Source organism: Zalophus californianus, chromosome 13 (assembly GCF_009762305.2).
Source record: "Zalophus californianus isolate mZalCal1 chromosome 13, mZalCal1.pri.v2, whole genome shotgun sequence".
NCBI lineage: Eukaryota > Metazoa > Chordata > Mammalia > Carnivora > Otariidae > Zalophus > Zalophus californianus.
This window is the reverse complement of record NC_045607.1, coordinates 3,560,241-3,585,687: the sequence shown is the minus strand read 5'-3', so window position 1 is coordinate 3,585,687 and position 25,447 is coordinate 3,560,241. Positions and strand designations below refer to the sequence as shown.

Sequence of the window (25,447 nt, the reverse complement as noted above, 5' to 3'; positions counted from 1 at the left end):
GCAGGAACTGGGGTTCCAACATCCCAAAGGTCGTGGTAGTAGGAAAAGTAATAAGGGAAAGCTCACTAAAGCAGAATCAAGAGGCCAGAAAGAGGAGCTCTCGTGCACTCTGTCACCCGGAGTCAGTCACAGAAAGAACTGTCACACACCCCAGCAGAAGGATCCTCCACGGGAGGGAATCATGTCTACAGACCCGACAGAAGGATGGACGCTTCATCTCCTGTGAGAAAACCACTGCTCCAGCAACTCAGCCAGTGGGAAACTGCCCTCACACTGAACTCCTGCTCTTGTCCAGTGGACTTCGGTTCAGGACAGCCCCTTCTAACTTTCTCCTCGTAAAATAACACTTCTTTCTTTGTTGGAGTTGTCTGTGGTTTTACTGTAGCTTGCACGTCCCGAATTGCAATTCTCTGCTATTCCCGAATAAACCCATTTTGTTGGTAAAGTACCGGCGGTTTTAAGGTCAACAGTAATCTCCTTTTGGCCCTGGCTCTTTCGGTGGGGCTTGGAGGAAGGATCAGAGTCAGCCTTTCTTCGTGTCTGGGGCCCCAGGACTTGAACTAATGCATGTTTAGAAGTTCAGTGAGGGGCTGTGACCAATCAGGTAGCTCAAGTGAGGCTTCTAGTCACCAGACCTGGGGGTGGGGGGCAGAGAGAGGGGTCTCTAGACCCCGGTGGGTCGTCTCATCCAGTTCACTGCACTAGTCTGGGAGAAAGTCACAGGAACCTTGCATACGTTGCCTGTGGAAATAACACTTTGCTGCGTGTTCTCTGCTGTTGGGTTGTGACACCTGTGTTGGTCCTGGGAGCTCAGTTACGGTCTCTTACTTGTGTTCCAGGTTCAGAGAAGAGCCACCGTGCTGCTTTTCCAGGATGTCTGAGCTCTGCGTGTGGCAAAGGTGTGTCTTCTGGATCCTCCCCTGACCATCTGTTGGGTGGATGAGCAGGTAACATGGTAAGGTTCCTCCAACAAGCCCACCTCTCCATTGGGGTTTCTTACCTTTCTGTTTTTCCAGGGGATTTCCAGAAGCATCACTTACTTTAGTGTTGACCTCAGTGACTCCAGGTCATGGAGCATTTTTTCATGTGTTTCTTGGCCATTTGTATGTCTTCTTCAGAGAAATGTCTGTGCATGTCTTCTGTCCATTTCTTGACTGGATTATTTTTCCATCTTTTAAGCTCTTATTTAGGCCACTGCTCCATTTTGAGTTAAGTTTTGTACACAGAGTGAAGTAGGTGTGACACTGATTTGTCATTCAGCCTCTCCTGCTCCCATATCACCCTGACAAGGGGCCTCCGTGGGCGCAGTTCTGCTCCCCTGCCCTCAGCCAGAGGCAGGCCATCGTGTGCCTTTGGTATGATGCATGGAAGCACCGTCTCTTCCATTCCCAGTGGCTGGCACTTAGCGGTGGGGCCAGGCTGGTTGGCAGTGGTGGTGTGGCATCTCTGCCCTGTCCCAAGTGGTTCCATCATCCCTCCCTCTGGGCCAGATGGGAGCGTGCACAGAAAGTCTTAGCAGGAGAACAGGGACAGAGAGATGGATGTCCTCTCTCTCCCAGGCTCTGTGGTGTGCCGTGTTTAATCCTTGAGTGGGCTCCCCATACCCTGGTGTCCCTGCACCCCAGGGACACTCTCTCCTATGCCTTCACTGAAGCTCCTCTTTAATCCAGTGTGTCAGAAATCTCTGGGACCTCCCCCTCCAGAGAAAATGAGGAGACCCAGAAAGCATCCGAGACCACTGTGCTGTTTGGAGGTTGGGTAGACGAAGTGCCAGGTGAGGAAAGCAGCTCGCCGGGCTGGAGACACAAGTGAGGAAAGGTGGAGAGGTCGGGGAGGGGAGTGGGAGTGGGGCGGGGACCAGCCTAAGCTGGAGAGGTGAGCAGGGGCCAAATCTCCCAGGGCTCGGAGGCTGTAATGCAGGCAGGCTGGGCCCTGAGAGCAGGGGAAGCCACCAAATGGGTCCATGATCTGAGGTAGGGGATGTTACTGCCCCTCTTCCAGCAGGGCAGCCTGCCTCGGGCATCTGGCTGAAAAGTCTGGTTTTTGTCATGGGACAGACCTAGCTGCCTCTCCCTGCCAGATCTGGGCAAACCGGAAAGCTGCTGAGGTTCCTCCCACCCAGAAGGGACAGGTGGGGTTGGGCCCAGGCAGGAGCCGGGACTTTGTTCCTCGGGTTGGTCTGGCTCTGAGCCTAAGGGCTAAGCTGTGCTTAGCTTCTGCCAGGAAGCCCTCCACCTCCTATCTGAGCCTCTGCCTCCAGGGCACGTGCCCGTGGGTCCTTGAAGGAGCCATGGACCGCAGAGGTGAGTGGGGAGATGAATGGGGAGGAACTCCAGGCTGGGGCTCCAGGATGGGGTGACGGTTATCTCCACGGGCCTCTGGCCATCTGGTCGGGGCTTCCCAGCTACGTAGAGCCGGAAGTCCAGAACTGGCGTTGGTGGGGACAGCTGGCTGTGGTGGGATGGGGGAAATGTCTTGATTTGACGTGCAAAGCCCCCTGCTCGGTTCTCTTGCCCAGCCGTCCTGCCCAGCCCTCCTCCCTAGGCCTCCTGCCCAGGCTTCCTGTCCCCGTCCCCTCTCCTGGGCTCTCTTTTCTTTACTTGTCTGAGCCCCAGGGGTGGAGAAGGCGGTCGAGGAGGGGCCTTCCTCCTGCAGTGAAGTCTGCCTGTGACAGAGGGGGCTCAGAGTCCCTTCCAGAATTCTGCTTAGATCTCCGACATCGCCAGGGCTTGGAGTGGGGGACGTGGGGCACCTGCTGGGGGTGGGGATGTGGGGACAGAAGCAGGGAGAGAGAGCAAGGGAAGGAGGAAGTAGCCTGAGGGGACAGGAGTCTCCTGTGGGCGCAGGCTGGCTCCCTGAGGGCAGTAATACCGCCTGGAGCTGGCCCAAGGTCACCCTGTGAGGCTGACATCTAAGGGCAGAGGGGAGGGAAGGAGGGAGAGTGGAGGCGAGGGGAATGGAGAGCCAGGAGGAAGGCCCCTTCCCGCCCCGACCCCTCTCCTCCCAACCTGGCCAGGATGGTGCGGTCTGCTGCACTTTCCCCAGAGGGTGGTCTCTGCCTCTCTGGCTGAGAGATGGAGTCTTCTGTCTGGCCCTTGGCCCTCTCTCCCTGCCTGGCCCCCCTCCCTGCCTGGACCCCCTCCCTCCCTGGCCATCTCTGTTGCTCCGTGGACACAAACCAGCTCAACAACTCAGGGTCTTGTCAGTGGGACCGGCAGGCCCCGGGCCCAGCCCCTGCGGCTGTAGAGGGGCAACCCTGGCGGAGTGCTGGGCATCTGGAGCCCCCGCCCCACGGGAACCGTAGTGCGCCCTCTCAGGGGACGCGCAGGGAAGCACGGAGAGCAGCAGGTCCACCTGCTCAGAGCTCCTGCCCGGGGCCACGCTGTGCCCAGCTGCCTCTCCTCAGTGACCAGGAGGGCAAGGATCTGACCTTCGTGCGCATCTAGGAACGCCCAGGACCTGGCACTGTTCATTCACCCTCTCCTCCGTGGCCCTGTGCAGGGGCATGGAACACAGTGTGGTCTCAGGGAACCTTCCAGAATAGCAGTCCAAACCCCACCTTAGTGTACATGAAGTGGGCTGGGTGGGTCCAGATCTCCCAGGTGTGCCCCACAGCTGGGGTTGTGACCTGGGGTCAGCCCTTCTTCGACCAGAGGAGAAAGATGGCATCCTGGGGGCCTCTGGGAAGGCTTCCATGCTCTGCTCAGCCCTCTCCCCTGACAGCAGGAGAAAGTGGACTTGGAGAGACACCGGGACGGTCCAGGGAGACCGGGACAGAGCCCTGGAGTCCTCCCTCCGTTCCCTCCTGCCTCCTGGGGCAGGGCCTGGCTGGGGGGGGGGCCCTGCCAGAGCCTGGGAGGAGGCGCAGAGAGGGACGGGGCTTCTTCAGCCGCCTGCGGAGTCAGGGCCCAGCCTGGGCAGGAGGGCACACGTCTTCCCGGGGGAGACAACCAAAGACAACAGCCGCTGCTTTTCCTTACGTCTAGTCACTGAAATTCTTTTGTTGATAGGAGGCAGGCAGACATGGCCTGTCTTGGGCTGGGCATGGAGCAGGGTCCCTTAAGGAAACCCTGTCCCAGACTGGCTGGGGGGGGATGCCCTGGGCCGTCACTGTTAATTTTTGTCCTCGTTCTAAAGTGTGTCTGCTCTTCATGACCAAAGCAGAGACATGGTGTGGGCGGTGGGTGGTGGGCAGGGCAACTCCTAGAGCCAGCCAAACCCCATGGCCCAGAAGGCACGAGCACCTGGGCAGAATCCCAGGGTTTCCTGGTTCCCTGGAAGGTGTGGACCACAGCTCTGGGGACGATCATGACCTGGTGGGGTCCACTAGGCCACCCAGCCTGCCAGGGATACCTGTCTGTGAGTGTCCCACAGGCAGGGACAACTCTGGTCGGAAAGTCAGGGATCTGGGAGGGTGTCCGATTCATGCCAGTTTGCTCAGACCTGCCCTGGGTTTAGCACTGCCACCACCCCCTGGGGCTTGGTGTTCCAGCTTCCAGTCCGACTGGGGACGGCCTCTGTTCCGCCAAACCCCAGGTCCTTGGACACAAGGTACTTTCCTGCTGCTGTGCTTGGCTGCTCCCTTCCCTTGATCTTGCCCACCTGCTGCGCGCCTCCTGCCTCTCCTTCTTGTGTTCTCTGTGTCTGGCCCACTAGCCCCACCGGGCCAGCCGCCTCGGTGTTTCCTCCTTTCCTGTCCAGATGCGCGTGACATTCGTGCTTTGCATCCGGGATCACAAGAGAGCTCCCTGCACACGGCCAACCCGACCAGTGAGCTGATGGGACCTTCAGCTTCACCTGGGCCAGCCTGCTCTGTGTCAGAACGGGGGACTCCGAAAGTCAACTGGGAAGTGCCAGGACCCCGCCCGCCCCCGGCCCTGAGCCGTGGGCAGCTTGTGCTGTACAGGGTGTGGGCTGGAAGTATGCCATCCACAGCGGCCTGGCGAGCTCCGACTGCGTGCCGGCACCGTCTAGAGAGGGCGACAAGAGAAGTGTCAGAGCCCACGGCACCAGGGCCCCGGGCAGGGCGGGGACCATGCAGGCTACTGGGGGAAACTTGCTACAGAAAGAGTGGAGTGATCCGGTTGGTACCCGATAGCCTGACTCTGGCATCCCGCAGGGTAGGTCGGGGGCAGGCCGACTGCAGACGCCAGCCCTCCCCCGGCCCCCCCGGCCCGAGAGAGATGAGAACAGGGGGCTCCCCGTGTCAGGAAGCTGCCTTGCTGGATAGGGGCCACCTTCAGCCAATGCCCCATCAGCTAGTTCAGGGGCAGGAAGAGCCTCCAGACCAATCCCATTTGCCTGCCTGCCCTTTCTAAAAATTCGTTATTATGGTAAAATATACATAAGAAGGAATTGACCATTTTAACCAGTTTTAAGTGCACAGTTGAGCAGCATCAAGCAGATTCATACTGTTGTGCAAGCACAATGCACAGACTCTTCCATCTTCCCAAACTGAAACTCTGTCCCCGTTAAACACTGACCACCCCACCCAACCCCAGCCCATGGCGCCCACCGTCCACTTTCTGTGTCCAAGTCCCTCAGGTAAGTGGAATCCTGTAGGGTTTGTCCCTCGGGGACTGCCTTGTTTCACTCAGCTTAATGTCCCTGAAGCCCACTCCTGTTGGAGCCTGGGACAAGATTTCCTTCCTTTCTGAGGCTGTGAGATGTTCCATGGTGGGGACGGACCTCCTTTCCTTGACTCCTTCATTCGTTGTTGTCAGTTCAGTGTCACAGACGCTGAATGTGCTGTGAATAATGCTGCAGTGAACGTGCAGAGACCCAGCAGTGGAATTGCCGGATCATAGGGTAATTCTGTGTAATTTTTGAGGAATCGCCTTACTTTCTCCCCTAGCTGCTGCACCCCAGCTGCACCCGCACTTTGAAGGTGCGGCTGACACGGTGTGCTGGTGGCTTGAGTTTGGGGTGGGAAGGAAAGGAAGGTGGAAAGATGCCTGTGAGCTTTCAGTGGGTTCTGGTGCCTGGCCCTGAGATGGGAAGAGAGCCCCACAGGGAGCATGGGTGACGGGGACCCACAGTCCTGTTTGGCCATGAAAGGGCTGCTGTGCCTTCCGTGGGGAGGGCCCTTGAGGGGTTAGGTCTCCAAGTCCGAGGTCCACAGACAGGTAAAGGCTGGGGAATGGCGGGACAGCAGCAGAAATGTGAGAGTTAATGGTCTGATGCACAGTGGGGACAGAAGGAAGCCTGGGCCCAAGCCTGGAGCCTCCATCGTTCGTGCTCCTGGGGGAGGAGGTGCAGAGGTGGCCGGGCAGGTGTGGCCAGTGGGTAGACCAGAGGGAGCAGAGTTCAATGGCGTCGAGGAGTCAAGTTGGCCGAGGGCAGAGGAGAGAGCACGGGGTTAGGACTGCGGGGTCCCGGAACCAGCCAGTGATAGAGGAGTCCCAGTGGGTGGTTGGCGTGCCAGGCTGGTTAGGGAGGGTGACGAGAGAATGGGAGGAGGGATGGAGGGCCTGGGGATGGCGTTTGAAGCTGTTCTCTGCAGGGAGCGGGGAGAACTGGGGGGGCCCTGGGGAGGGAAGGTCAGGAGACAAGCGTGAATGATGCACAGACACGGCGCCGGGCTGCATCCCTCTGCTTTGTGCCCTGCTCTGGTCATGGCTGGGTCTGGCTACACCCACCACCTTCAGCTAAGAGTTAACTAACACAAGCAATACGGCGTCCTGCCAAGGTGCACCTTTCCTGGACTGCTGTGCCTGCAGAGGGCTGTCTGGCCGTGGAGTATCGTGTGTGGCTCTGGCAAGAGCTCCCACCGCGTTAGGGCTGGGAGAGGCCTGTGGGGTCTGGGACCCCCTCAGTGGAGCTGGGTTTGCTCAGCCTTGTCTGTGCCAGCCCTCACGTGTCCTGCCATCCATACTGTGCCAGTCGCATTACCGCTGCCCTCCCCCTTGCCCCCACCCTTCGGAGTGTAAAGAGCGGGCCCAGGGCCGCCTAGGGGGCTGTCAGTTGAGCATCTGCCTTCAGCTCAGGTCATGATCCCCGGGTCCCAGGATCAAGCCTGGCGTTGTGCTCCCTGCTCAGCGGGGAGTCGGCTTCACCCTCTGCCCCTCCTCCCTGCTTGTGTGCGCTTGCTCATTCACTCTCTCTCAAATAAATAAAATCAAATCTTTAAAATAAAAAAGTAAGAGTGGATCCGTTCCCTGGGGGCGTGCCAACAAGGAGGGGCACCAGGGCAGGTGCCCGGGGGCTGCAGGACGAGGCTCAATGCCTGCAGGAGAGGTTAACCCACCTCCCCTGTGAGTACTAAAGAGGAGAGGGCTTCCGCTGGAACCGTGGTGAGCCCATCCCTGGCCAGGGCCCAATTTTGGCCGCAGCAAGGTGATTTAGGTAACCCAGCCCTGAATAACTGAGGCTTCCTCTCCACAGGCTTCTGGGGACAGAGTGCCAACTTCTGGCTGTGCGGGTCCCTGCTCTTTGCCGCTCTCCTGGGCTTCTTCAGGTAAGTGGGGCGTGGTCCTGGGGTCCCGATGGCAGGGTGGGATTTATTATGGCGTATTTGACAGATAACATCTTTTTTTTTCTTTTTTAACCGCATTTCATTAGTTTAAAAGAAACAGTAATGTTTTAAAACAAATTTAGTAAAATTTCATCCCCTTAAAAAAGTAGAATTGAGTGGATACTTTTTCAATTCAGCAGGTCTTACCCCACAAGGTGAAATTGTCCCTAGCCTCCACTTTGTGGTGGATGCTGACTGTTTGAATATGTAGTTCAGACCACAAGAAGGCATTTGCGGTTAGTGGTTAAGTTTTAGAGCTATACACGTTTTCACTGATGACTTTTGTAAAGAAATTTGTTAGTGGGGCGCTTGAGCGGCACCATCGGTTAAGGGTCTGACTCTTGGTTTCGGCTCGGGGTCGTGATCTCAGGGTCATGAGATCGAGCCTCATTCGGGACCCACGCTCAGTGGGGAGTCTGCTTGAGATTCTCTCTCCCTCTCCCTCTGCCCCACCCCACACCACTCACACTCTGTCTTTCTAAAAAAAAAAAAAAAAAAGAAATTTGTTAGAAGGAGATTCCATTTTTTGGATTTTTATTCTGTGCTAGGCACTGAGCAAAATGCTGATGGACATTCTCGTATCTTCTCTGGACAACCTATAAGATATGCATTACTATCCCCATTTTACACCTGAGAAACTGAGGCTCCAGAGGTTCGGGTGACACCCAGGTTCCAAGGTAGGAAGTGGACAGGCCAAGATGGAGACCCTTCCAAACCCACTTCCCAGGCCCCTGAGGGAGAGTCAATCTGGGCTAGCCTCTCATCTCAGGGCTGACAGTCCAGCCAGTGCATAATTTGGAAAATGATGCTCTTGTGCTGTTGGACACATCAACACATTGACCTAGGCAGGTGTTTACTGAGCCTGGTCCTCCGGGGGGGGTGTGGGGGGCATGGACATGTCACTGTCAATGGGACAGCCCCCTGTCCTGAGCAGTGTCGGGTCTGGTAGGGGGAGTAGGCAGGGGATAGGCTGTCACATGAGTGGATACAGGGTTTCCTGGATCTCCTGGGAGGAAGACCCGCCTTGACCTCCCAGAGTTGGAGACTTGCCGGGGCTTCATAGAGCAAGTCTGTTCTAAGCAACAAGTGCAGCCCCTTACATAGGGAGCAGAGGCGGGGGCTGGGACGGGGCGTGACATTGCAGGTGGTCTCTGCCCACTATGTGGGGGCTGCCGACCCGCAGAGGCACCTCCCGAGCTGCCGTGCTGGCCTCCCGGGGCCCAGCCCCACTCCAGAGCTTTCCTGTGTCGTGCTGCGGGCCACGGGGCTGAGCTGGCTCCACGGCCTGTCCGGTAGGTGAGCCCGGGTCCACCTGAACTTTGTGTGGCAGGAGAACGCCGTTCTCTGAACACAGCCCGTCCCAAAGTCTGATTCTGAGAACGTGTCCTCACTTTGCATGAAAGTATTCTTCCTTGTATCATAAGGACCTCAGGGAGCACCGAGACCCTGTGGCACCTTCCCTGTCATGCCTTCGAGTATTTGGAGCCACCTGTCACCGTGCCCTGCAGTTTCCCTCTGTGACCCAGTCTGAAACCCCTCACCCCGTCTGGCCTGACCGTCTGTTACACTCAGGTGCCCAGAGTGGCAGCCCAACGGCTCTGGGGTTGGACGTGACGGGTCTGGTGTTGGAGGTTGGGGTTCGGGGGTCAGGGGTCAGGGGTCGGGGTCTGACCTCTATTCTCGATCTCGATGCCATGGTTCTTTTGACTTACTCACCCAGCACCCTGTTCCTCTGCATTGTTCTGTGTTTACATTTCATTTTATCTTCTTTTCCCCTCATTTTGACATATCTTGGATTGTCTTTTTAATTGTTTTAGACGGATAAATGTTTAGAACTCAAAAGATTCATCTGATTATTTTCTTCTTGGAAAATTTTCTTTTAGAGCAGATTATGTTTCCCTTTGGACTTTGCCTCCTCATGTGTTCCTTTCATAAAATATTTGTGGATGTAGAATTTTTACATGTTCTCTTTGAGTATAACTTAAAAACCCCATCCTGATGTGAGTAAGCCTATATGAGCACCTCCGGCCCTTTTCAAAAGCTCACAATAAGAGCTCTTTCTTCAAATGAACATTTAGATTTTAAAATATGACCTCAATGTGCAAAGAGCGATTTAAAAATCTCTTGCTGCCTTTTTTTTTTTTTTCTAATTCACACAAACTAGGATAAGTCCTAGGACAGAATTCTTCAATGGGCAAAATTACCTTCTAATTTGGAAAAAGGAAAACGTCCCCCACCGACGGAGCCCCAGCCTTAGCCACGTCGCGGTTTTGGCTCCCCAGGGTTCTGCCGCAAGGCTCCTAGGGCTGTCGACAGCACTTCTCTCTGGTCTGTGGCCATCGGGGCCCCTCCATCCTCACCAGCATCTGCTGGAGAGTGGTGTCACCAGGAGAGGTGGTACATACAGGGGGTGAAGTCAGGGAGGGGGCATGACGTGAAGTCCGTCTGGACGATTTGAGCTTGAGGAGCCTGCGGACCTCCAGGGAGCGGTCTGCGTGGAAAGAGAGAATGTGAGGTATCCGCACACGTGGGTTGCTGCAGTCTGAGAGCTGATGAGGTCATGAGGAGTTGGACAAGGTCGTGGGGGATGTAGCTCCCGTGTTCTCCCCGTGGGTCGCCCTGTGCTGGCATCATCAGCTCAGCTGCATTCATGCCCTCACCCCTGTCTTGCTCATGCGTTCACTCCCTACACACCTGTGAGGCTCCAGCCTGGGTGCCTGGGACCCCGAGCCGATTCAGGCACTGTCCCTGCCCCGAAGGTGGCAATGTGGAGGGGCTGAGGTTAGACGCTCACACGCTAACCCAAATCCCACCCACGCTGCAGGGAGAGACCACTTCACAGGGACACACAGACGCTTCCTGGAGGAGGGCGTGCTTATTCTGGGACCAGCAGTGCTTGGATGGGGGAAGTCAGGGCAGGGGAGGGGAGGGCAGGAGAGCTACTCAGCGTTACATCACACCCCCCCACCGTGTCCCCAGTATTCACTGAGCGAGCGGTCGAGCCACAGATAAGACTGTGGTTTCCTCCAGCTCTGACGCTCAGCAAGCGAGCCACGGAGCTTGTGACCTGCCCTTCGGCTTCTGTTCTCTGTGTGACAGTGTTGTTAGAAAACAGGAAGGAGGCAGGGCTCTGGACTTCAGAGTGTCCGCAGAACCCCCAGGGAGCTTGTTAGGAAGAGAGATTTCTACACACACCCCTCCTCACTGCTCAGGACTCTGCAGGGGGTCTGGAATCGCCTCTAGGTGAATCTGATGCCGGGGTCCCCATCCATGCTATTGGTTACTATGGTGATGAGATTGTGTTACAATGGTCCGGTTGCCTGGCCGGGGTGGGGAGGGGGCCAGCAGGGCTCTGCTTGGGCCCCGCATCTGTGTTCTCAGGAGCCAGAGACCAAAAGCGTCAGAATATGTGTGTTAAAGTCGCAGCCTGTCTGTCCTCCTGCCCAGCGAAGACTCAACTTCACACTCTTGTTTGTCGCCCAGCAATGTTTTCAGCCTGATTCCCGGATGGGGGCAGAGAAGAGAGTCTCAAAGGTAATGGCGGAGTCTTTGGAGTCAGGGTGGTTCCTTCTAGAAAGCTCCAGAACGGAAGTAGAAATAGACGTATGTATTGAAGTGGAGATAATTATAGCCAAAGAGATACTCAATTCCTAGGGTGACTCCAAGCTCCTCCCTCTACTGTGCTTTCTCAAACCTTTGCCAAGGACAAGGCAGAGCTGTGACCTCTGTTGGAGAGGACACGTTCGCAGAGGTAGCGCACTGCCCAGCAGGCTGCACGGCAAGGCCGGGCCTCAGGGAGGGATGGCGTGTGGCACTGGTTCCGGGTCCCCTTCAGCTGCTTCAGTGGGGCCGACCGGGGATGGGGTGCTCTCTGATCCCAGGAGGGCCCAGGCAGGGGGAGGCGCGGTTGTCCACTCAGAGCTCATTTCCTCCAGGGCCAGGCCTCTCTGGCCGGCCCACAGACAGGTGAGTTGAGATCGCCCAACCAGTGCGGCGGGGCTCGGCCTGGGAGCCAGATCCTGGCCCCAGCTCTCCTCCGGCCGTCCAGCTGGTTGGACGGACGGGTGGGTCGTGGGGCCGTGCCGGCATGACTAACTCTCTCCAGCAGCTGTGACATCCCACCCCACCCCCCGCAGCGCCAAAGGGACAGCCTGCCATTGAGGTCGTGGCTGTCACTCCTGGCTCTCCACTCACCAAGCCTGGCCTTCCTGGCCGTCAGGATGGAGGGCGGCCCCACCACGCTTCCTCCGGGAGCCTACCTCCGCTCCTCCCTTCCCCGGGACTGCTTGGGGTCAGCAGGGATAGGGGGCTCACCTTTGCCTGGGGCGCCCCCTCTTGAGGACCCAGCACTTTGTTAGCAATCGCTACTTTTCATGAAGTGACTCAGATGGAACCTGTCCTCTCCGCAGCCAGGATGACCGCGGCGTGGTCCCACAGCAGATGCTTGAGACAAAGCAGTTCAGGTAAGGGGCGCGGACCTGGGCTCCCCCGGATGGGAGGGCGCGGGCAGGGGGGTGGGCTGTTGCCAGAGCTCCCTTGGGATTCCAGGGCCCACCTGGGTGGCCCTGGCTCCTGCCCTCTGGTCTCCGCGCCTCCTCCCTGCAGAGAGGGGCTCTCCCCAGGATGCTGTCACCCGCCGGTGTGAAATGCCCCTTAGGTGGAGCTGTGCCCCAAGTTCCCAGACACGGCCAGTGTGTCCAGGTTTCTCTGTCCTTTGTCGGACCCCTGCTCTACTCACCTGGCCACACGGCCCAAGCTTTGAATCACACGAGGAGCTTTCCTCCGCAGGGGCTGTGCGTGGGTGGCCCTGGAGGAGCCCTGCCTGTCTGGCAGGGCAGTGTTTCTCCCAGGACCCAGCCCCGGGCTCTGAGCACTTTGTTTCCCTCCCTCAGTGGAAGCAACTGCCACCTGGACACCTGCAGAGTACCTGAGGTACCCAGGTATGGGGGACACCTCTTTGGGCTGTTTCTGTGCCTCTTTCCAAGCAAGTGAACTTGTGCCTCTCCCCTCCCCTTCTGCAACCCTCTGCCCCTCCCAAGGCTGGTTCACAGGGAGGGAAGAACAAGGGGTCCAGGGAGAGGAGGGTAATGAGGGTCAAAGAAGAACAGGGGGAGATGTTTGATGGTGGGAGTCACAGGCATTTTCCACTTGACCCCAGCCTTTGTGGCTGCCCCAGCTCAGGTGTGGGACCTGTGGTGGACTCAGTCCTGCCTCCTCAACCCTCAGCTCAGTGGAAAACTGGACGACGTGGCTAGGGAGGGTGTGGGGGACAAAGGAGGCGGGGTGGGGGTGGGCAGTGAAGTACATCCTGGCACAGTGTAGGGGCTGGATGGGGGGTGGGCCAACCCTCATCCCCCCCCCCGCCCAAATAAAAGCAGGACACGGGATGGGACCTTAGTCACAACGAGGTAGACTCCCGTGAGGACTTAGAGTGCACAGGGAGGAAGAAGGAGATGTGGGGTGTCTAGAACCTCAGCAGTTCTCACAGACCATGAAGGGTGACCCCCTTTCCTTTGCTTGGGCTTTAGCCTCATCAGTTTATCACTGGGAAGCTTGCAGCATCCTCGGGGCTGGGTGGGCACGCTCCATGGACGTCTGTGAGTGAACAGTGATGGATGGAGGAAGGAAGGGGGAAGGGAGGGAGGCAGGCAGGCAGGAAGGAAGGGGGGAGGGAGGGAGGGAGGTGGGCAGGAGGAGGGCAGGCGGGCGCCCTGCGGCTCGGGGCGGGCTCCCGGCAGAGTCGTCAGCCGGTTGGGAGGACAGCACCTTGCAGCTCTGGGCACAGACTAAGGGGCTCTGAGAAGTCTCCAGTCACTTCTCCCTGACGCACGTCTCCTCCGCAGGATGGTTTACGCCAAGGCCCAGGTCCTCAAGCCCACGTGAGTGCGCAAGTCCCTGCCGCGGCCCGTGGTGGCTCCCTGTCCCCGAGGCCTAGGCTTTCTCTCGCTCCTGTCCAGGGCTGTAACCTTTCCGTGCCTTTTCTCTTCCTTCTTTCACCATCTTGCCGTGACCGGGCTCATTTTTAATGGGTCTGGCACCACGGAGGGCGCCTCTCACTCTTGGTCCTGGGGCCCACAGATGTCCACAGAAGGCACAGAAGCCTCTCATTTCTTCATGGGGACGGAGGACAGCAGTCTGGGCTGGCTTGGCCCCAAGGTCTTTCCGCGGCTGCTGATGTCACAGGAACTGTGGTTCCGAGCCGGTCCCCACTGTCAGGCCTCGGGAGCCAGCGCCCCCGCCTCCTGCTTGGTCTGCCCAAGACCCAGTGGCAGGCCATCTGGCCTCAGACAGCAATGTCACCCAGAGGCCTCTCTGATTAGCCCTTGTTGTACAAGAAGGAAAACTGAGCTCAGAGAAGTGGACGTACTTGCCTGAGGCCCCGCAGCTGGGGAGGGACAGGTCGGGATCCAGCCCAGGCCATGGCACCTCCCTGCCAGGAGAGCTGGAAATGCACGCTGTCGTTTCTGAAACCAGTACCCGCATCTCCTTGAAGTTCTAGAGCCACCAGCCACGGGAGGCCACGAGCACTCGACACGTGACCACTCTGGAGTAAGAAGTGCTGTCAGGGGGAGACACACTGGATTTGAAGCACTTAGTCCCCCCAGATTTAAAATATCCTCCCAAATGTAAAATATCCTGTTTGCTGGGAAAGGGGCTTAGTTCTTGCCTCACTGAGCTAGAGCTCCTCCCGGGAAACAGGGCTGGTGGCCTCCTAGAAGGAGTGTGCGTGGGACCCAGCGCCCGGCTGGTGCATAGCAGACACTCCCAGTGAGGGCAGCGAGGGAATGGGAATGTCAGGGCTCAGCTGCTGAGCTGATGGAGCAAAGAGCACTGGATGGGGAGTCTGGAATCCTGTCTGCTTCTCGCTCTGCTGCTCCCAGACTGTGAGCCTTTGGACAAATGCTTCCCTTCCGTGGCCCACGTGTCCATGCCCTGCTCTAACACAGTGTGTCTCGTTTTCCCCAGGAGGGCCGACGTACTGGTCATGACCCCCTGGTTTGCTCCCATCATCTGGGACGGAGTCTTTGACTCTACCATTCTGGACGCGCAGTTCCAAAACGCCACCATCGGGCTGACCGTGTTTGCCATCAAAAAGTAAGTAAGGTCTGGGCAGCTATGCTGAAGAGGGGCACTGGCCCAGGGGAAACCAGGAAGCCCACCTGCGGTGCCGGGAGGGGGGCACCTGTCACTAGGTGTCGCTCTTTTCCGGAATGAGGTGCTCTCGGGGTGGTGGGGAGGCATGGGTGGCTTGGTGTGCAGGTGAACTTGGTGGGAATTGCAGGGGGCCACTAGGTACACGCCCGCTCAAAATAGCAGCCCCACACCCCAGAGTCACCTGCTCCAGGGGTCAGTGTGTGGGCCTTTGAGAGCCATGCAGCCTCCACTGACCACTGACAGGGGCCAGCCGCCGGGCCAGCAGCCCCGAGGCAGGTGCTCCGTTGCCCTGACCCATTCCCAGAGACGCCGCCTGAGGCTTCCTTTCCTAGTAGCCACGGCGGGTTCAGCATGTGGCAGAGCTGGATCTGAAACCTCCAGGCTGCATTGACGGCTTCGGGGTGGGCTTGTTTGGTTTGAAAACCGGCTTGTATTTTATGTACCGCATCTGCGTCTTCATGCACAGTGTCTTGGACACCTTTGCACACTGACACCTGTGGACCTTCCTCGTTCTTTTGAATGGCTGCCCGCTCTTATTCCAGAGGCTTCGTTCCCTGCTTGGGCTGTTTGGTAGAGCTGCCTACGCGGCACCATTACAAGTAACATTTTATCACGAAAGTTTTCCACTGTGCCGCAAAGTTGCCAGCCTTGTACGGTGAGCGTGTGTATGCCCACCACCTACATCCCACCACCGATGTGGTTCTTTCTTTTTCCCCCTCGTTCTCCCTAGTTTTGTTGGCATAAATTGACACAAACATCGTACAAGTGTATGGTGTAAAAGGTAATGATCTGATGGTTGTATACACGGTACGTCAACGAGTGTCACCATGCCGCGTCTCATTCCCAGAGCTTATTTATCTTCTATCTGGAAGTTTGTACATCTGACCCCCTCACCCATGTCCCCAGTGCTGCATGTCTTGCCTCTGGTTAACCACTTACCTGTTCTCTGTTGCTATGGATTCAGGTTTTCTTAGATTCCACATGTAAGCGAGATCGTACTGTATTCACCTGTCTCTCTCTGACTGTCTCACGTAGCATTCATGGCCTCAGGTTTTAACCATGTTGCTGCAATGGCAGGGTTTCTTTCTTTTTTATGGCCGAGAAATATATATCTCACGCTTTGTTTATCTAGTCGTCTGTTGATGGACACTTAGGTTGTTTCTATGTCTCGGCTACTGGAAGTAATCTGCAGTGAACGTGGGAGTGCAGGTATCTCTTCAAGATACTGATCTAGTTTTCTGCCCTGTCTCTACCATCTATCTCTTTCTATGCCTCCAGAAGTAGGATTGTTGGATCATAGGGTAGTTCTATTTTTTAAAAGATTTTATTTATTTAGGGGCGCCTGGGTGGCTCAGTCATTAAGCGTCTGCCTTCGGCTCATGTCATGGTCCCAGGGTCCTGGGATCGAGCCCCGCATCGGGCTCCCTGCTCCGCGGGAAGCCTGTTCTCTCCCTCCCACTCCCCTTGCTTGTGTTCCCTCTCTCACTGTGTCTCTCTCTGTCAAAAAATAAATAATATCTTTAAACAAAAAAAGATTTTATTTATTTAATTGAGAGAGAGAGAATGTGAGCAGGGGAGGGGCAGAGGGAGAGAGAATCCCAAGTAGGATCCCTGCTGAGCACAGAGCCCGGTGTGGGGGCTCAGTCTCACCACCCTGAGATCATGATCTGAACCCAAACCAAAAGTCAGATGCTTAACCAACGGAGTCACCCAGGCGCCCCGGGGCAGTTCTATTTTTAACTTTGGAGGAGTCTCCCTACTGTCTTCCACAACGGCTGCACCAGTTTGCCTTCCCTCCCAAAGGTGCATAAACGGTCCCTTTTCTCCACTTGCTCACCAACACTTGTTATCTCTTGTCTTTCTGACACCAGCCTCTCAACAGGTGTGAGGTGACATTTCATCATGGTTTTGATGTGCATTTCTCTGATGATGAGTGATGTTGAGCACCTTTTCATGGACCTGTTGGCCATGTGACTATTTCTTTTGGTATGATTTCAACTTCTTGAGTTTGCTAAGATTTGTTTTGTGGCCTAACATAGGATCTACCCTAGAAAATGTTCCATGGGCCCTTGAGAAGAACGTGTGTTCTGCTGCTGTTGGATGGAATGCTCTATGTATCTGTGTTAGGTCCGTTTGGTCTGTAGTGTTGTTCAAACATGCTGTTTCCTTACCAATTCTGTCTGATCTGTCCATTTATGAGAGTGGGTTATTGAAGTCCCCAATCAATATCGTATTGCTGCTTATTTCTCCCTTTAGTTTTGTTAGTGTTTGCTTTATGTATTTAGGTGCTCCAACATTGGGTGCATAAATATTTACAATTGTTATTTCTTCTGACCTCCTCACCCATTTGGATTGAGCCCTTTATCATTATATAATAACCTTCTTTGTCTCTTTTGATCATTTTTATTTTTATTTCTTTTATGCCTGGCATTTATTTATTTATTTATTTATTTTTCTTTTTAATTATTTTTATTTATTTTATTATTGTTATGTTAATCACCATACATTACACCATTAGTTTTTGATGTAGTGTTCCATGATTCATTGTTTGTGCATAACACCCAGTGCTCCACGCAGAACGTGCCCTCCCCAATACCCATCACCAGGCTAACCCATCCCCCCACCGCCCTCCCCTCTAGAACCCTCAGTTTGTTTTTCAGAGTCCATCATCTCTCATGGTTCATCTCCCCCTCCGATTCCCCCCCTCATTCTTCCCCTCCTGCTATCTTCTTCTTCTTTTTTTTTTTCACATATATTTTATTATTTGTTTCAGAGGTACAGGTCTGTGACTCAACAGTCTTGCACAATTCACAGTGCTCACCATAGCACATACCCTCCCCAATGTCTATCCCCCAGCCACCCCATCCCTCCCAACCCCCACCCCTCCAGCAACCTTCAGTTTTGTTTCCTGAGATTACGAATTCCTCATATCAGTGAGGTCATATGATACATGTGTTTCTCTGATTGACTTATTTCTTTCAACATAACACCCTCCAGTTCTATCCACGTCATTGCAAATGGCAAGATCTCATTCCCTTTGATGGCTGCATAATATTCCATTGTATATATATACCACCTCTTCTTTATCCATTCATCTGTCGATGGACATCTTGGCTCTTTCCACAGTTTGGCTATTGTGGACATTGCTGCTATAAACATCGGGGTGCATGTACCCCTTCGGATCCCTACATTTGTATCTTTGGGGTAAATACCCGGGAGTGCAATTACTGGATCATAGGGTAGCTCTATTTTCAACTTTTTGAAGAACCTCCATACTGTTTTCCAGAGTGCTGCACCAGCTTGCATTCCCACCAACAGTGTAGGAGGTTTCCCCTTTCTCCACATCCCCGCCAACATCTGTCGTTTCCTGACTTGTTAATTTTAGCCATTCTGACGGGTGTGAGGTGATATCTCATGGAGGTTTGCTTTGGATTTCCCTGATGCTGAGCAATGTTGAGCACTTTTTTATGTGTCTGTTGGGCATTTGGATGTCTTCTTCGGAAAAATGTCTGTTCATGTCTTCTGCCCATTTCTTGATTGGATCATTTGTTCTTTGGGTGTTGAGTTTAAGAAGTTCTTTATAGATTTTGGATATTAGCCCTTTATCTGATATGTCATTTGCAAATATCTTCTCCCATTCTGTCGGTTGTCTTTTGGTTTTGTTGACCATTTCTTTTGCTGTGCAAAAGCTTTTTATCTTGAAGAAGTCCCAGTAGTTCATTTTTGCCCTTGCTTCCCTTGCCTATGGCGATGTGTCTAGGAAGAAGTTGCTGCGGCTGAGGTCAAAGAAGTTGCTGCCTGTGATCTCCTTTAGGATTTTTGATGGACTCCTATCTCACATTTAGTCCTTTCATCTATTTTGAGTCTATTTTTGTGTGTGGTGTAAGAAAATGGTCCAGTTTCATTCTTCTGCATGTGGCTGTCCAATTTTCCAAACACCCTTTGTTGAAGAGACTGTCTTTTTTCCATTGGACATTCTTTCCTGCTTTGTCAAAGATGAGTTGGCCATAGAGTTGAGGGTCCATTTCTGGATTCTCTATTCTGTTCCATTGATCTATGTTTCCGTTTTTGTGCCAATACCACACTGTCTTGGTGATGACAGCTTTGTAATAGAGCTGCAAGTCTGGAATTGTGATGCGGCCAGCTTTGCTTTTCTTTTTCAACATTCCTCTGGTTATTCGGGGTCTCTTCTGGTTCCATACAAATTTTAGGATTATTTGTTCCATCTCTTTGAAAAAAGTGGATGGTGTTTTAATGGGGATTGCATTGAATGTGTAGATTGCTCTAGGTAGCATTGACATCTTCACAATATTTGTTCTTCCAATCCATGAGCATGGAACGTTTTTCCATTTCTTTGTGTCTTCTTCAATTTCTTTCATGAGTATTTTATAGTTTTCTGAGTAGAGATCCTTTGCCTCTTTGGTTAGATTTATTCCTAGGTATCTTATGGTTTTGGGTGCAATTGTAAATGGGATCAACTCCTTGATTTCTCTCTCTTCTGTCTTGTTGTTGGTGTATAGGAATGCCACTGATTTCTGTGCATTGATTTTATATCCTGCCACTTTACTGAATTCCTGTATGAGTTCTAGCAGTGTTGGGGTGGAGTCTTTTGGGTTTTCCACATACAGTATCATATCATCTGCAAAGAGTGAGAGTTTGACTTCTTTGCCTATTTGGATGCCTTTAATTCCTTTTTGTTTTCTGATTGCTGTGGCTAGGACTTCTAATACTATTTTGAATAGCAGTGGTGATAGTGGACATCCCTACTGCGTTCCTGACCTTAGGGGAAAGCTCTCAGCTTTTCCCCATTGAGAATGATATTCGCTGTAGATTTTTCATAGATGGCTTTTATGATATTGAGGTATGTACCCTCTATCCCTATACTCTGAAGAGTTTTGATCAAGAAAGGATGCTGTACTTTGTCAAATGCGTTTTCTGCATCTATCGAGAGGATCATATGATTCTTGTTCTTTCTTTTGTTAATGTATTGTATCACATTGATTGATTTGCGGATGTTGAACCAGCCTTGCAGCCCAGGGATAAATCCCACTTGGTCATGGTGAATAATCCTTTTAATGTACTGTTGGACCCTATTGGCTAGTATTTTGGTGAGAATTTTTGCATCCATGTTCATCAAGGACATTGGTCTGTAGTTCTCCTTTTTGATGGGGGTCTTTGCTGGTTTGGGGATCAAGGTAATGGTGGCCTCATAAAATGAGTTTGGAAGTTTTCCTTCCATTTCTATTTTTTGGAACAGTTTCAGGAGAATAGGTATTAATTCTTCTTTAAATGTCTGATAGAATTCCCCTGGGAAGCCGTCTGGCCCTGGGCTTTTGTTTGTTGGGAGATTTTTGATGACTGCTTCAATTTCCATAGTGGTTATAGGTCTGTTCAGGTTTTCTATTTCTTCCTGGTTCAATTTTGGTAGTTGATACATCTCTAGGAATGCACCCATTTCTTCCAGGTTATCTAATTTGCTGGCATAGAGTTGCTCATAATATGTTGTTATAATTGTTTGTATTTCTTTGGTGTTGGTTGGGATCTCTCCTCTTTCATTCCTGATTTTGTTGATTTGGGTCATTTCTCTTTTCTTTTTGATAAGTCTGGCCAGGGGTTTAGCAATCTTGTTAATTGTTTCAAAGAACCAGCTCCTAGTTTCGTTGATCTGTTCTACTGTTCTTTTGGTTTCTAGTTCATTGATTTCTGCTCTGATCTTGATTATTTCTCTTCTCCTGCTGGGTTTAGGCTTTCTTTGCTGTTCTTTCTCCAGCTCCTTTAGGTGTAGGGTTAGGTTGTGTATTTGAGACCTTTCTTGTTTCTTGAGAAAGGCTTGTATTGCTATATACTTTCCTCTGAGGTCTGCCTTGCTGTATCCCAAAGATTTTGAACAGTTGTGTTTTCATTTTCATTGGTTTCCCTGAATTTTTTTAATTCTTCTTTAATTTCCTGGTTGACCCATTCATTCCTTAGTAGGATGCTCTTTAGCCTCCATGCATTTGAGTTCTTTCCAACTTTCCTCTTGTGATTGAGTTCTAGTTTCAAAGCATTGTGGTCTGAAAATATGCAGGGAATGATCCCAATCTTTTGGTACCGGTTGAGACCTGATTTGTGACCTAGGATGTGATCAATTCTGGAGAATGTTCCATGGGCACTAGAGAAGAATGTGTGTTCCGTTGCTTTGGGATGGAATGTTCTGAATATGTCTGTGAAGTCCATTTGGTCCAGTGTGTCATTTAAAGTCTTTATTTCCTTGTTGATCTTTTGCTGAGATGATCTGTCCATTTTATTGAGGGGGGTGTTAAAGTCCCCCACTATTATTGTATTGCTGTCAATGTGTTTCTTCGCTCTTGTTATTAACTGCCTTATATAATTGGCTGCTCCCATGTTCGGGGCATAGATATTTACAATTTTTAGATCTTCTTGTTGGATAGACCCTTTAAGTAGGATAGAGTGTCCTTCCTCATCTCTTATTACGGTCTTTGGTTTAAAATCGAATTTGTCTGATATAAGGATTGCCACCCCAGCTTTCTTTTGGTGTCCATTAGCATGGCAAATGGTTTTCCACCCCCTCACTTTCAATCTGGGGGTGTCTTTGGGTCTAAAATGAGTCTCTTGCAGACAGCATATGGATGGGTCTTGTTTTTTAATCCAATCTGATAGCCTGTGTCTTTTGATCGGGGCATTGAGTGACTGTTACTGTATATTGTCTCTGTTCCTTTCTCATCTGTGCTGCTTTTAGTCTCTCTCTTTGCTTAGAGGACCCCTTTCAATATTTCTTGGAGGGCTGGTTTTGTGTTTGCAAATTCCTTTAGTTTTTGTTTGTCCTGGAAGCTTTTTATATCTCCTTCAATTTTCAATGAGAGCCTAGCTGGATATTCTATTCTGGCTGCATATTTTTCTCATTTAGTGCTCTGAAGATATCATGCCAGTCCCTTCTGGCCTGCCAGGTCTCTGTGGATAGGTCTGTTGCCAATCTAATATTTCTACCATTGTAGGTTACATATCTCTTCTCCCGAGCTGCTTTCAGGATTTTCTCTTTGTCTCTGAGACTCGTAAGTTTTACTATTAGATGTCGGGGTGTTGACCTATTTTTATTGATTTTGGGAGGGGTTCTCTGTGCCTCCTGGATTTTGATGCCTGTTTCCCTCCTCACATTAGGGAAGTTCTCTGCAATTATTTGCTCCAATATACCTTCTGCCCCTCTCTCTCTTTCTTCTTCTTCTGGGATCCCAATTATTCTAATGTTGTTTTGTCTTATCGTATCGCTTATCTCTCGAATTCTGCCCTCGTGACCCTGTAGTTGTTTCTCTCTTTTTCTCAGCTTCATTATTTTCCATCATTTGGTCTTCTATATCGCTGATTCTCTCTTCTGCCTCATTTATCCTAGCAGTTAGTGCCCCCATTTTTGATTGCACCTCATGAATAGCCTTTTTGATTTCGACTTGGTTAGATTTTAGTTCTTTTATTTCTCTAGAAAGGGTTTTTCTAATAACTTCCACGCTTTATTCAAGTCCACCTAGTATCTTTAAAGTCATGATTCTGAACTCTAGGTCGGACATCGTACTAATGTCCGTATTGAGTAGGTCCCTGGCTGACGGTACTATCTCTTGTTCTTTTTGCTGAGGTGATGTTTTTCGTCTTGTCATTTTGTCCAGAGGAGAATAGATGAATGAGAGAACAAAATGCTAACAGGTTAACAACGTCCCCAGCAAATATACTGTATACAAATCAGAAAAGGCCTGAAACCACGGGAAAAGAAAGGGAAAGAAAGAAAAAAGAAAGAGAAAAGAAAGAAAGAAAGAAAAAAACAAAAAGAAAAAGATTAAAAACAAAAACAGAACAATACAAAAAAACCCGAATATGATCAAATATGATCAGGCTAGTGCATAAATCAGTGCCACACACTAGATTTTGGGCGTATTTTGGTCTGTTAGAAAAAAGTGCCTCCTAAAATTTTAAAGGAAGAAAGACATATATGTACAAAATAAGGGTTGATACAATGAAGGGATGGAAGATGACTGTAAAGATGAAAATTATAAAAGATTTTATAAAAGGAATTGATACGATAAGAAGTTGTTTGAAAAAAGAAAGAAGAAGATTTAAAAAAAAAAAGGGAGAGAATGTGATCAGGCAGGAGACTAGAACAAAGCCATAGACTAGTGATTTAGGGTATATTTTGATCTGTTAGAAGAAACTGTATCTCAAAATTTTAAGGAGAGAACAACTTATATATAGATATATATATATATGCCAAAAATAAGGGTAACTACCATGAAGGGATAAAATAGGGCTCTAAAAATGAAAAATAAAAAATGTTTTTTTAAAAAAAAGGGATTGATAAGATGTTCGTTGAAAAAGGGAAAAAGATAAATTAAAAAAAACAGTTAAAAAATTAACTTTGAAAAACTAATGAATCATGGTAAAAAAAGCCATGAATTCGATGTGCACTATTCCCTTAGCTCTGGAGTTCTGCTGTTCTCATTGATCAGTAAACTTGGTCTTGGCTTGCTGGCTGTTCTTGCTGATCTTCTGGGGGAGGGGCCTGTTGCCATGGTTCCCAAATGTCTTTGCCGGAGGCGGAATTGCCCCGCCCTTGTCGGTCCGGGCTAAGCAAGCTGCTCGGGTTTGCTCTCGGGAGCTTTTGCTCTCTGCAAGCTTTCCGTAGGGCTTTGGAGGAGGACAGTGAAAATGGCAGCCTCCCAATCTCCGCCCCAGAGGAGGCAAGAACTCGGGGCTCCGCTCCTCAGTGCGCCCCCAGAGAAAAGCAGCCAGTCACTCCCGTGTCCCCGGTCTCCGGCCGCACTCCGTGCTCACCTGGCCTGTGACCGAGCGTTTCTATCTCTGGCTCAGGACCCCGTGTGGTGTCTCCAAACCCAGCAGATCCCTGCGGTGCGCTCTCCCGCGCCGCTCCTCCCCGGGGGAGGAAGGGGAGTCTCCCCGGCTCTGCTGCTTGTTGGGTCCCTGCTGGAGGAGCAGTGGCCCGACTGGGCCGCGGATCACGGTTTATGGCCACCCCGAGCTGAGAGCCCGCGCCTCGGCTCCGTCTCTGCAGCCGGCTTCCCCGCTCCGATACCTGGGAGCTCTGCCGCACTCAGGCACCCCCGGTCTTTCTGTGACCCCGAGGGTCCCGAGACCACACTGTCCCGCGAGGGTTCCACCTCCCGCTTAGCCACTGGAGCGACGTCCCTCCGCGGAGCGGACTTCTGAAAGTTCCGATTTTGTGCTCTGCGGCTCTGTCATTTGCCAGTAGCTGGTAGCTGGCTGATGGAGGCTCCCTCCCCCCCCGTGGTCTATCTTCCCGAATATCCGAATATCGCCTCGGATTCACTTCTTCGCAAGTCCTACGGAAGTGGTCGCTTTCCTGTTCAGAGGGTTGCTGCTATTCTTTCCTTCGATCTCCTGTTGAGTTTATAGGTGTTCAGAATGGTTTGACCCCTATCCAGCTGAATCCTGGAACCAGACAAAATTTAGGTCTCCCACTCCTCTGCCATCTTGCTCCTCCTCTCTATCTTTTCTTGGTTAAATATCCAGGAGTGGAATTGTTCTGTCCTAGGTCAGATACATATCTGTATCTGTATCTGCATAAAACAACGTGACATTTTCGTAAGTTAGTTGTAGCATATTACACCCCCACCCACAATATATGGAAGGTCGGCAGCTCCCCATGCTCCACACCATTTTCTGAGGTGCGCTGCCTGTAAACTTTTATACTTGGGTCTTTGTGCAGACATATGAGGAGGTCTGTGGGGTAGAGTCCTGGAAGTGGAATTGGGAAAGGAATGTACACATTTAAAGTTTTGATATATTGGTGGCTCAGTCAGTCTCTATTTCGGCTCCGCTCATGATCTCAGGGTTGTGGGATCGAGCCCCATGTCGGGCTTTGTGCTCAGTGGGGAGTTTGCTCCCCCCACATATAAATAATAAATAAATATATCAATCTTTAACGTTTTGATATATTTTCTCATATGCCCTCTGAAAGGATTGTAAAAATGGATATTTTCATTAGTGGTAAATGAGCGTGTCTGCCTTCCCTTATCCTTAACCACACCCGGAAGTATTCCCTTACTTGTTTGTTACAAAGGTCTTTCCTGAACACTTACTATGTGTGGACTACGGGGATAAGGTAGTTCCCAAACCACGGAAAGGCCCTGTGTCCACCGAGCTTTATTCGAGTGGGAAAAGACAGAAGAACAAGTAAAACTCAAATATAAAATATGTTCGATGGTGATTTGGGCTCTAAAATAACTAAGGTTGGGTTAGAAGGTAGAGTGGTTTCTTTTCATATTTATTTGTATTTATTTGCTCCTTCCTCTTGAGTTCTGATTTCCACCCAGAAAAATATACCGGTCAAGTTGCACATACCGCTGCGTTTTTACATCGGCTAGCCTCTGCGTTGGTGCCAGCAGGAGGAGCTATTGGGCACGGATGGTTCTGGCATTAGTCAAAGGATGGGAGCCACTGTAGGGGTGAGCATCGCAGGGAAAGGATCCCAGCCTGAGAGAATAGGAAGTGCAAAGGTCCAGAGGAGCATGCCTGGCCTGTGTCAGGAACGTCAAAGAGACGCCTGCCCAGACAAAGAGATGGAGGACAGAGGGGAGGAGACGAGGTCAGAGGCAGATCTTGTGGGGTCTGGTAGACCACTGTAGGGTCTTGATTTGCTTTTTTCTTTTTTCTTAAGGAGAAGAAGCCATTGGAGGGTCATGAGTTGGGAGAGATCAACCTTTAGATATTACCCATCATTTGAGTTTTTGCCGACCTCATGGATTAAGAAAATACCTT

The 25,447-nt window shown here is 51.7% G+C and overlaps 2 protein-coding genes across 2 annotated transcripts in view; one reads left to right on the top strand and one right to left on the bottom strand.

Annotated features, from left to right (window-relative positions):
• Nucleotides 1-25,447, top strand: part of ABO (ABO, alpha 1-3-N-acetylgalactosaminyltransferase and alpha 1-3-galactosyltransferase) — a 43,523-nt gene that overhangs the window by 13,827 nt on the left and 4,249 nt on the right. Inside the window, exons 5-12 of the mRNA XM_035723784.1 lie at nucleotides 840-955; nucleotides 7,384-7,456; nucleotides 8,062-8,190; nucleotides 8,938-11,047; nucleotides 11,927-11,976; nucleotides 12,406-12,453; nucleotides 13,357-13,392; nucleotides 14,480-14,608. Coding sequence (XP_035579677.1) covers nucleotides 10,766-11,047; nucleotides 11,927-11,976; nucleotides 12,406-12,453; nucleotides 13,357-13,392; nucleotides 14,480-14,608 — 545 coding nt within the window. The 5' untranslated portion in view covers nucleotides 840-955; nucleotides 7,384-7,456; nucleotides 8,062-8,190; nucleotides 8,938-10,765. The remainder of the gene's footprint in view (nucleotides 1-839; nucleotides 956-7,383; nucleotides 7,457-8,061; nucleotides 8,191-8,937; nucleotides 11,048-11,926; nucleotides 11,977-12,405; nucleotides 12,454-13,356; nucleotides 13,393-14,479; nucleotides 14,609-25,447) is intronic.
• On the bottom strand, nucleotides 1,021-4,427 carry LOC118356219. Its single transcript, XM_035723741.1, has 3 exons — nucleotides 4,354-4,427; nucleotides 2,463-3,163; nucleotides 1,021-1,934 (listed from the first exon to the last, which is right to left on the bottom strand). Exons 1-3 carry the CDS (start codon nucleotides 4,425-4,427, stop codon nucleotides 1,675-1,677), a joined length of 1,035 nt encoding a protein of 344 aa, XP_035579634.1. The 3' UTR covers nucleotides 1,021-1,674.

Bases quoted from the DNA above. Each gene is read 5' to 3' on its own strand.
- LOC118356219 (XM_035723741.1), bottom strand. From the start codon at position 4,427: ATGAATCGGACACCCTCCCAGATCCCTGACTTTCCGACCAGAGTTGTC. The intron at 3,164-4,353 runs GTATCCCTGGCA...GTGTCCACGGAG, and splicing joins TGTGGGACACTCACAGACAG to CAACAGAGATGGCCAGGGAG. The intron at 1,935-2,462 runs TCCCACCACAGC...TCCCCTGCTCTC, and splicing joins AAATCAAGACATTTCCCCCA to AGGGCCCAGCCTGCCTGCAT.